At 39.0% G+C, this 11,730-nt stretch overlaps 2 protein-coding genes across 2 annotated transcripts; one reads left to right on the top strand and one right to left on the bottom strand.

Annotated features, from left to right (window-relative positions):
- Nucleotides 1–2,054: 2,054 nt before the first annotated feature.
- Nucleotides 2,055–4,308, top strand: LOC126608382 (ubiquitin-conjugating enzyme E2 32-like). The gene is made up of 5 exons (XM_050276257.1): nt 2,055–2,357; nt 2,644–2,775; nt 2,871–2,955; nt 3,402–3,565; nt 3,656–4,308. Exons 1-5 carry the CDS (start codon nt 2,070–2,072, stop codon nt 4,085–4,087), a joined length of 1,101 nt encoding a protein of 366 aa, XP_050132214.1. The 5' UTR covers nt 2,055–2,069; the 3' UTR covers nt 4,088–4,308.
- Nucleotides 4,309–5,981: 1,673 nt separating this feature from the next.
- Nucleotides 5,982–11,605, bottom strand: LOC126608214 (pectinesterase inhibitor 10-like). Its single transcript, XM_050276048.1, has 6 exons — nt 9,907–11,605; nt 7,198–7,616; nt 6,981–7,107; nt 6,820–6,904; nt 6,627–6,754; nt 5,982–6,533 (listed from the first exon to the last, which is right to left on the bottom strand). Exon 1 carries the CDS (start codon nt 11,344–11,346, stop codon nt 10,393–10,395), a length of 954 nt encoding a protein of 317 aa, XP_050132005.1. The 5' UTR covers nt 11,347–11,605; the 3' UTR covers nt 5,982–6,533; nt 6,627–6,754; nt 6,820–6,904; nt 6,981–7,107; nt 7,198–7,616; nt 9,907–10,392.
- Between the last annotated feature and the right edge of the window lie 125 nt (nt 11,606–11,730).

Genomic DNA, 11,730 nt, shown 5'->3' with positions numbered 1-11,730 from the left:
TCCCCCCTCGTCTTTGTTTTCTCTTTCAATATTTTAATTTTTTTTATATTAGGTTTAACATGAATGAATATTAGAAAACCCATAAAAGTAAAAAATAAATAGATGTAAATTAAATAGGGATATCTTAACCATTAGCTTGATTCGTAACAAAAGAAAGAGCTTGAACTCTTTAGGTGCCCCTCTTACTTCAATTAATGGTTTTTCCACTGCAAGTTTATTAAAATTAACACCTATTCATCCAATGAGAGGTTTAATATCGATTTTAACTACTCTTTTACCCCTCCAAATTATGTGTCACGAGAGCTTAACAATTTTTTTAAATTTTTTATTATTTCATCATTAACGAACCAAAGACCTACCTAATTTAGGCAACTACAGGTATGACGTATGGACATATGTGAGGGTAAATTAGTTCTTTTAGAGGTGTACGCCATGCACAAGAGAGATTTTTTAGTGTAACCATCACACAAGACGGTACATCACTTGTCCTTATATAAATAGTGGGTTATGTGTATTAAAAAATTAATAACTTAAAAATTAAAATTTTTCACCACTTATATAAAAACACGTAATATACCATCTGTATTCCAGTCACAATTAAAAATTTCTCTGTGCACAAAGCCTCTCAATTACTTCATTGCTGAAGTTAATAAAATAACAGTGTTCTAAAAATCGCCTAGGCGCTACAAGGTGGCCAGCCGCTCCGATTAGCCCATAATCGGGAGAAAAATCGGCAAGAGGATTAGGCGGGCGTGGAGGTAGCTTAGGCGGTGCTTGGGCGGCCTAGACGGGCGACTTGATGACCTAGGCGGTCTGGGTGTTTTAGACATTTTGTCTTTGCACTGTTGCAGAGAGCTGCGTTTTCTGCCTTCTGCGTTTCAAGAAGACGAAGGGAAGAAGAAGAAGATGCAAGGAAGAAGATGACATAAATGACTTTCTCTCTCTTCTCACTCTCCCACGTGACAACCACTCCACTTTCTGTTTTATTTTTTTTTAAAATTAATTAACTTCTTGTCAGGTACAGTGAAGAACATAGATTGAATATTGTTTGGTGTGCCCCACATTCTTTTTTGGTGTGGCGTTCCCACCAGACTACAATCCATCATGTTTACATACGCTTGCACCTTTTTTTTTAGGTTCACTATATAATAAATAATTTTTAAAAAATATTTATTAAGTAGTATATACTTATTATCATATCAACTTTCATCTTATAGACTTATACCATCTAATTCATTAAAAAATAAAATAAAAAATCCTATCTATTGGAGAGACATTGTTAAATACTTTTTTTGCATTTTATCATTTTTTTATTATCTTATCTATGGATTTCATACAAGTATATTTTGTTTTTATAAGTTTCAACATGAACTTATTTACAAGATATACAATAAATTTACCTAAATCCGCCAGGCGCCCGCCTAGACCCCGCCTAGCCGCCTAGTCGCTAGGCGCTAGCCCGCCGCCCGACTAGCACCTAGCGTTTTTTAGAACCTTGTAAAATAATATGATTTAAATCCCGACAACTGAAACTATATGAACTAAAACAAAACTTCACAAGCCCACCTTCCCTCCTACATTGTCCTTTTAAGGTAAGAAACTTCAAAACTGGCCCAATGGGGGTTAAGACTTAAGTTGAGGCCCAGTTTGGTTAGATTTACAGTGTGACATAAATTGACTAATTAACCCGCCACATTCACCTAACAGTAAATTAGTGACACTATCGAGTCCGGTTCCTCGTCGGATTCTTTTTGTGAGGATTTTAGCAATTTATAAATCGTGTCTGTTCATCGTCTATCATAAGGTAAGAAATTATTTTAAATATTTTTATATAAAAATAAACATAAACAATATTTGATAAAAACTGACCGTACGATATAAGATGAACGAACACGATTTACGAATTCTCATTATCCTTACCAAAAAAAAAGGATCCGTAGAGAGTCATGTTGGAACACTACCGACCTTGAACAACAGAATATTGACAGCAAAACAAAGTTAGATCCACGACACCCAATCATAGTCTGACACCTCAGCAAACGCAGATCAGAAGACGTGGCGAATACCCAATGAATGCTCAACCCCCTTCTCTCTCTCGTATAAACACCGACTGGTTCTCTCTTTCCTCTTCCCCGCTTCGTATTCGTATTTCGTATATAAAATTGTTAACCGGGAGAGGAGGTGGTGGTGGTGGCGGTGGATCGGATCGGAGCAGATCGAATCGGATCGATTCGGATCGGACTGTGATGGCGGAGGACAAGTACAACCTGAAGAACCCGGCGGTGAAGCGGATACTGCAGGAGGTTAAGGAGATGCAATCCAAACCCTCCGACGATTTCATGAGCCTCCCCCTCGAGGTTTCTCACTTTTGCCAATAATTTTACAAATTTAGATTATTGCTCTTGTATTTTTATTTTGTGTAATTCCGCTTTGATGGTGAGATTTGAGTTTGATACCAGAATTTTGATTTGAATTTAATTATAAATATTGGGGGTTCGAGCTGAATTTTGCTTTTTAGTTCATTTTTCTAAATTTCGCATTTGTTTTAAATTTTATGGCTATTTTGAAATTAGGGATATTGTTTGGACTAAATGCTAATTATCAATGTATCAATATTGTTAGCTGATTGGTGTCTGTTTTCAGGAGAACATATTTGACTGGCAATTTGCAATCAGAGGCCCTTGTGACACCGAATTCGAAGGTGGGATTTACCACGGGCGTATCCAGTTGCCGGCGGAGTACCCGTTCAAACCCCCTTCATTCATGTTGCTGACGGTAATATGGCGTGCATTTTTGAGGTTAATGCGCTAGTTTGCTGGTTGGGATAGTTTTTCAGTCATGATGTGTTGACTTGTTTACTTCACTTGCAGCCAAATGGTCGCTTCGAAACCCAAACCAAGATTTGCTTGAGCATATCGAATCATCATCCCGAGCATTGGCAGCCATCATGGAGCGGTAAATTCCACTCTTTCTTAGACATTGTGTATGCTAGTGCGTAGTTATGCGGACAAAATGTCTCAAGAGCTATAATTTTGGAAGCTTATTATTTCGTAGATAGGCCTGGCAGTGTTCCAATGTGCATTTTGTAAGTGGCATCCCTATTGCTTTAGCCCAATCCCACATCCCAATTGATAACATCATAACAGATAACCCATTAAATCATGGTTGGCTTGAAATGGAGTTGGAACTGGACTTGCTTAGTCCAATGATCATATCACTATGATGGTCCTTGTTTCGGACTTTTCTCTTTATTCTTAATGAGTATCTATTCAATTATTGACATTTTAAGCAGTATTTGAGAACACGTGTATGCTGATGTGAAACACGGCTGGAATTTGAGTTGATTCCTCGATGATTGACATTGTATTCTCATCTTGCTAATGTACTGTCTCTGTTGGCAGTGCGGACCGCTTTAGTTGCACTTATTGCATTCATGCCTACCAACCCAAATGGTGCATTAGGTTCACTGGAATACAAGAAGGAAGAAAGGCGTTCTCTGGCCATCAAATCTCGTGCAGCAGCCCCTAGATATGGCACTGCAGAACGCCAAAAGTTAATGGATGAGGTAAAATAACCAATGAAGTTTCCACTGCAAATTAACACAGGTGAAGTTTTTGTGTTGGGAACTTGCTAACGGATAATAGTAATCTCACAGATTCATGAATGTATGCTGAACAAGGCACCCCCTGTCCCTCAACTGAGCCCCTCACAGGCTTCGGAAGAGCATCCTTCAAACAAGGAAGGCGATGTTCAGGAGAGTTCTGAAAGCGCTGGAGCCACACCCGCCGAGGAAACTTCTGGGGAAGGGCCTGCAAACCCAACGGCGGGAGACAGGATTGTTGAAGAAGTACAGGAAGCCCCTCTGAATGCTAACCCTGCCCCTGAAGTAGCAAGGGCGTTGAATGGAGCTCCTTCCGTCGGATCAAGTCAGCTGCTACAAAGGCCAGAAGTTAAAGTACAAAAAGCAGCCGACGATCGCTTGTTCACATGGGCTGCTGTTGGACTTACCATTGCAATCATGGTTCTGCTTTTTAAGAAGTTTATGAAATCCAGCGGACACGGTGCTGTTTTCATGGATGAATCTTAGATTCAGTGACGATTCGAGCTGCCTTTGTAAACAGAATATGCCTACGTCTTATATAGTAGTTAAAGAGACATCTGTTTGAAAGTTTTAACATCTACTTGAAGTATCTGAGATCTCTTATGAATCTATGATCATCAAAAATGTCCACAGTTGTAAGTAAACTTAAATCGTTTTGTCATCGCAGAAACATTTTCCATCTCACACAAATAGACAAACCATTTGCATATTGTTGCCTTTTATTTATTTTGTCAGACCGAAATGGTGTTACGTTCTCTCTTTTTATATACGGGATGTGCTATTCACACATCTTATTTTACTTCTCACACACTCCTTGATAATTTCTGTTCGTTGATCTTCTTCAATTCATCCGATCCGACGGCCGAAAATTAAAAAGGTGTGTGAGAAGTAAAATGAGGAGTGTGGATATCACATCCCTTTATATACTTTTGTTTAATTATATACTTTTTTTTTTTTTTTTTTGGGTTTTTTGCCCATAAAACGTGCACGTTGCTTTCATCTTATATTTAATCAGACGGCCATAAATAAAATGTGGTGAGGGTCTTTTTTTTTTTTTTGGTGAATAAAGTGGTGAGGGTCTTGAAAATCAAATTGGCGCGTAGAAATGTAAAGAGGTGAAGGAAGATAAAATCTCTAATTTTAATTAAGAGTTTTTATCACAAATCGTCCTTGAAATTGACCATCACCATCAAGATGGTTATTGAAATTTAAAATCAATCAATTGAAAATTAATGAATGTAGTTCCTGAAAATAGGTGTTGCAAATCAATGTGGTCATTCCATTACAATTATGTTAAAAAAAATTTGTTAAGTGCTGATATAACACATAAATGGACTCTATAAGTCATTTTTTCTTATAAATGGTCATTGAAATTGACTCACGATATCAAAATGGTCCCCAAAATTAACCCGCAACATCAAAATGGTCCCTGAAATTAAAATGTAGTCCCACAAGTAAGTGTCTCAAATCAATGTAGTCATTCTGTCACAATTATTTCAAAAATTTTGTTATGTGCTAATGTAAAACATAAATGGGTCACACAAATATAATTAAATTAAAAAAAATACAAATAGGCTTAATAATTTAATAGTTAATAAAAAAATTGTCAACCTAAAAACCTAGTCCTACAATCACCTCCGATCCCAATCCACATTTCTCTACCTCTTTCGCTCTCTATTCTCTTAAAAAAAAATATCAATAAATGCATCTTTACACACTTCGACACTTTGCATCAAATTGAATTTGGATCGAGATCACCTTTGGTGATGGCTTGGTCCATTGGCAACAACTTTTAGGACATCACCATTAACAATTATGCAATCAACATCCTCACAACCTTAATCTTGAAAAGCTTGTTCAACACTTCTCTGGTGGTCTGGTGATGCAAAGAACAATGAGGTAATGAGGTTATAGCCGAGGTGCATCTATTTTTGGTTGAAAAATATTTTCACACCCCCTCTTAGGCCTTACTTAAGCCTTGTGCCTTTGAGAATTTATGAAATGGATCTCTCTTCGAAGTAGGCTCTACTATAAGAAGAAGATGTTGATGGTGTGAGTCAATTGTAGGGACCATCTTGAAGGTGTAGGTCAATTTCAGAGACCATTTTGATAGTGTAGGTCAATTTCAGTAATCATTTGTGATAAAAACCTATAAATCTTGTGTGGTCCTTTTATGTACCACATCATGAAAATTTTAACAGAACTGTGACGGAGGAACCACATTGATTCGTGACTCCTTTTTGCAAAGACTACATTGATTGACTTTTAATTTCAGTGACCATCTCAATAGTAATAGTCAATCACAAAGACCTTTTGAGATAAAAATCCTTTAATTAATTAATTATATATGCTAGAATGATGTAATTCAAACATGTTCCCCTCGCGCCAAAATTAGCATAAGCTTTGGGTTTTTCTATCTTGAATTCAACCCTGCACGTTCTGCAGTGAAATATTTCATCCCAAGTCGACAACCTGTCCATAAACAGAAACTTTTCAATTGCTACGAGAAAACACGGGATCAAACAAGTTTGTGATCTCTCATCGTAGCACCGAATCGCATCTGTTCTTTCATATATCTAACTATTCTACTTAGTTGTAGTTGCAGTATAATCTCCTATTCTAACAACATTAGTGATCAGCAAATAATATAGGAAGAGATGATGCTACGCTATTCCATGACCGGTATCAGGGCGCATGACTCAAAATTTGATGAGCTTTCCGTTATCCTGCTTCCAGCGGCCTATATCGAACATATTAGCTGGTTCAAGATGATGTGCAGGAGGAGATGGTATTAGCAAGCAATTGGAGGCTGCATCTTTTCGTGTATCTGTAACACTGGAGACTGCACAGGGAAAGCTTCGACTTGGAATCCCGATACTTGTATGCATTCGTGCAGTTTGGACCCGCACATTTTTCACGTGGGGGAGGATAGCTAAATAACACAAACCATCAAAGTTATAAATGTGTCAATCTCAAGAAGAAAAGGCAAAGATTGTAAGACGCAAAAATTAAGCAAATGCTCTACCTGCAAGGCACTGGACTGAAAATACTAGGCAGACCAATATTGTCAGAAAATGTAACGGTGGTTCCATTAGGACCGATGACCCATCGAACAGTGTTTGGTGCCAGTGTGACAGCACTGCCGGTCCTGCCCTGCATGAATATTATAGTTAATACTGCATGTGAATAAATGCAAAGAACTATAATAACTCAAAGACCTGATTCAATTCGTCCCTTTGCTGCTTCAGTTTTCTTCCTTCTTCTTCTTCGAGTCTTGACCAAGTGTTTTCTGATTGCCCCAGCCTAAAAATTAGAGGTGAGACTGTTTCTACATTTACCACGTGAGATAATATTATAAAGCGTGAGATAAAAGCCAAACCTCAGCTTCCCTAGCTGCGTTCTCTAACTTCACTTTTCGTCTCAGTGCAGCCTCAGCTTTCTTTAATTGTCGTTCCACTTCAGACATTGCCTCCTTCTTGCCTGTGGTCAACCAGCCAACAGAAAAACTGAAAACAAGTTCAGTACGTATATGCATATATATGGATATGTTCAATATAGTCAGAATGATGCAACAAACACGGAGATAAGATGCGCACTTTTAGATGGGACAGGAAGCAAATCACTTGCAATGTCAAGAAAACCTGAACCAGGAAAAATATCTTTTCCGGGCTGCAGGGTCCGGTTACGTGTAGTGAGGGTCGATTATTTCCTCCCTTCCAGAAGTAGACTAAGAGATCCTGTTTTCAGCTTCTTCCCGTTTTTCTGAGCTTGACCTTTTTTTACAAGCTTTTCCCAGCCTTGATGGTTTATACTCTCCACTATCATCTCCATGAAAGCGAACGTCCATTTGAATTCTCTCTGAACGAGCAACCTTAGATGCACTTAATCTTTCAAGGAATCGGATTTCTTGATCTTCATCATCATCTTCATTAAATCCAGCATCCAAGGCACTTCTCTTAGGAGCCCGCTTGCTCTTACGAACTGGCTCATTGACCCCACCTCCACCTGTATCATCCTGCATTAATAATGTTACGATACAGAGCATTCTGTAACTTTTGAAACCAAAATAGCAACACCTAAACTAGAAATTTTCAAAGAGGTCCTTGTCATTACCGTTGTGATTACACAGAATCAAAAGAAAACCCATTGGAAAAATCAGACACGATGACAAATAAATTCCACCCTACAGGTCTTACAAAATGAGACCTACTAACTATTGCAATAGTAACAAGAATCAGGGTGAGGTACCTGAGCAAGGGGATTCGTTTGGGGTGGAGGAGCCAAAAATTTCTTTTAGTGGAGGCAACCAAAAACAACTAAGAAAACCTTATTATAGTATGGTTATACGTAATATGATATTAAGGATGGTTTCAAATGATAATGCATCACAATTCCTATGTTACAAAAATTTCAATATAGTAGTGGAAAGTGGTAAAGCGATGAGAAAAATATAAGTACATGATAGGTGGGAGAGGGTTTTTTCAGTTTGAATGACAGAATAAGAGCACTATTGCTCATATAATATTTAATATGGAGTATAAGTAGAATGAATGTATGTTGGATATTAGATACATATATTTTTTTCAAAGATAACATGTGTATATTACATAATTGTAGTTTACAACTAAACAAACGAATTACTTGAGTGGTACATCTGCCCCTAGTGAGCCTTCATTGGCTCCGTCATCTAAAGAGCTTGAAGATTTAGCAGTGGACGAGCCACCACCATTGCCAACATCTGCTATATTACTTGGTGTTGATTGTACGAGTAACACCTCCAAACTTAAGCCTTAACTTCTTCGGGGTTGCTCTTACTTCCGAGGCCATCAGAATGCACTATTTTCTTCTTATTATTCTGATCTCATCAATGGTTCCTTTGCCAATAAGGATACTAGAGCTGAGTGAAAGCTGAGTGAAAATGTTGGTGGATTTAAGCGAGGTTTATGTGACACGATACTCCTCTTCTTCCTGACAATGCAACCTCCAGGCAAAAACCCCGCACCACCCAAGCTTTCCATTTATACTAAAATCGTTGCAGTGTTCTTTATGTTTACTCAAATCTCAGAAGACAAGGGGTGGAAGATCAACACAATTCCATTAATTTAAGAATCTGCAGTGAGCCTGAAGATTATAATAACAAGTCCCTCGGTAAGAAGTAAATCAATATAATCCTATAAATCTAAAGGTGCCAACAAGTTAACATATTTTAATAAAATCAGTTCTAGCAAACGTGCTTACGAGCCCTACAGAAGCAGTCCCAAAAGGACGTGTGAGCCCTACAGAAGAAGTCGACAAGCAGCCGGAAGCACAGCGGTGGAACTGGAAGAGCGAGGAGAAACACCAGCCCTAATGTGGGGGGAAAAGGAAAAGAAGATTGTACTAGTAAATGCTGAGAAAGTGAGAGTGATAGAGAGGAATGGTTTTGGTTCTGGCTTTTGTTTTGGTTTGGTAATGCATGAAAGTTGATTAAATATTATCTCCTTCATTTTTTTCCATTTTGTTTTTCCTTCCATTTACTTGGCACGCTTTTTATTGCTCAAGCGGTCAAGCCCAAGACTTGAGGCTAGACCCGCCAACGCCAAGCCCAAACACATCATAACTCTCTCTCTTATTTGCTTCTCTTTTATCTCGATCTATTAGTATTCTTCAAACATAGTGGAATAAATAATGTAGTCTTGAAATACAACTTCTCCCTAGACCTATAAACGGGTCGGGTTTATTAGGTTTGGATCGGGTTGAACCCAACCCGTTAAGTTAACAGGTCATCCGAACCCAACCCGTTAAGCTAACGGGTTACCCGAACCCGACCCGTTAAGCTAATGGGTCACCCGTTAACACCCATTAACAATTATTATTTTTTTTTTTTGCATAGAGTTTATATTTTGTTGTTAAGACTTTACTGAAATTACTAAAATATCTTCAACTAACAGGTGTTAACGAGTCTAACGGGTTGACCCAAAATGACCCATTATTTAACGGGTTGTTAACAGGTTCACCCGTTAGCGACCCGACCCGTTAAGCATCAACCTAAATACTAATATTAACGGGTCGGGTCGGGTTAACGAGTCGGGTCCAAATGCCAAATCTACTTCTCCCTTATTTTTCTTGTTCTGCAAGTATTTCTTCCTCATTTCCTAACAAGAGAGGAGTGCAAAACATTTTTAAAGTGCTAATAATAGTTCACTTCAAAGTTTATATTCCTAAATAGTCAACTATTGTCCAAATCTTATGAAATATAATATAAAATAAAATTCAAATACTCCAAACCCTATTCAAATTCTTTCAAATCCCTATAGAGATTTAACCTTTTCTGGCGTAAATTCCTGCTGGTTCGAGATTTGCACTAATTTTCTTGCTTTATGTAGCTAGGGAGGGCTTTTTCGCTGCATGGACAAGAACCATGAAAAGGAATGAAGCAACCGGATTAAACCCGAGGGCACGAAATCCTGCAAGAACAGATTCAAGTAAGGGTTCGCAAATGGAAAAGGAACACCGAGTTATAGTCTCATTATAAAAAAAAAAAATTATATATATATATATATATATGAGCCCAAAATGAATGTGAAACAAATTTATGTGATAGCATATATACAAGCAATCCTATAGGCTATGTACAATGCTTCTCAAGGAATAAAGATACAAGCTATAGTACAAAAATGTAAACTTTCTTTAATTTATATATTCCTAAATCTCTACTCTTCTCAATTTGCTAGCTATGTGATGTTTTTCTTGCACAACAAGAAACATCACAAAACAAAATGGAAGGAACTGAAGATATATATAGATCATGATCATCCCTTGATCAAAGAAGCAATGGCAAGGCCATTGCTGGCCATTTTATGAAGCTTGTCATCGTAATCACCCAGCGGAGATTGCTGTCCTTCAAACCCATCCCCACACGTCACAGCATCGGTCACCACGCCGCTAAGCATGCTATTAATCGTGCCCATGTCGCGGCTCTGGATTGCATCAATGGCGCTCTGAAGGCCGTCCAAGGCATCAGAGTACATTTCCTTGCAATCACTGAGTGCAGCAACCGTGCCACGCGCAGTGTTAGGCGTCGTCACAAGTTTTGAGGCTGCGGCTAGAGACATCTGGGCGTGTGCGGTGCAAGCCTTGATTACCAACTCAAGCGCGGATATGGGGTCAACCTTGGGTAGTTGGAAAGGGGTCAGGGATGAGATGCAAAGATCAGGGTAGTCTGTGTTTTTGCATAGTTCTTGGATTGCCGGGTTAGGTGGGGTTGATGATGAGGCCGTGTTGGGAACAAAAGGCTGCGGAAAGAGGTTTCCGCGCGGTCTGTCAAAAGGACGGCGAAAAAAGGATGAGGAGGAAGATGGAGAAATAGAATTGTCAGCAGGAGGTGATGCTTGTGGAGGCTGTGAAGGAGGGTTTAGGGTGGGAGTTGGGGCGGGAGTAGGGCTACGGGTTGGTGGAGGGCCTGCTGGCCGCGATGAAGGGAAGACTTTACCCGCCGGTGGCTTACTAGGAGGCACAGACGCCTGCGAGTTAGGAGAACTAGGTGCTGGAGAGAGAACAGTTAGGTACCTCAGTTTCAAGTCCCGGGGCTTGCATACGGCTTGCACGGAGTTGAAGCCGAAAAGGAAGAAGAATAAGATGACCAGAGGCGTTTGAGTATAGCACTTTGGATCCATTGTTGTTCTTGAATTTGCTTGCAGGGTGGAAGGAAGTAAAAGAGGAGAAAATGAAAGAACGGGAGGCTGTTGAGAGATAATTTTAAGCATGCAATAACAGCCACTCTGTGTTTTGGTGAATTAACGGCTTTGTTTACGGATTGTTTGGCTATCAATGGAATTTAACTTAATTAACACATTCTTTTGTGTTCACAATTGGCTTAAAATTAGAGGACTAGAATTCAATCTCCTATAATAGGTGACAGTCTCTCCCCCTTTATTGTTACATTGAAGAGAATAGAACCTGACCAATCCTCACCCTAATCTGTTACCCCAAACCCCGTCGGATCTTAATCCTAACCCATTACTGGCTCGTCATTCACCACTTGGGCTAACCGCAAGGTCGCCTAGCTTAAGCTCTTCAGCTAAAATAAAGAGTATTCAGTTTGGAGCGCATAGATAAAAAAAGGTGTGAAAATCGCTATCCTGTTAATT

This window comes from Malus sylvestris, chromosome 16 (genome assembly GCF_916048215.2).
Source record: "Malus sylvestris chromosome 16, drMalSylv7.2, whole genome shotgun sequence".
Classification (NCBI taxonomy): domain Eukaryota; kingdom Viridiplantae; phylum Streptophyta; class Magnoliopsida; order Rosales; family Rosaceae; genus Malus; species Malus sylvestris.
This window is presented reverse-complemented; position numbering and strand designations above follow the sequence as displayed.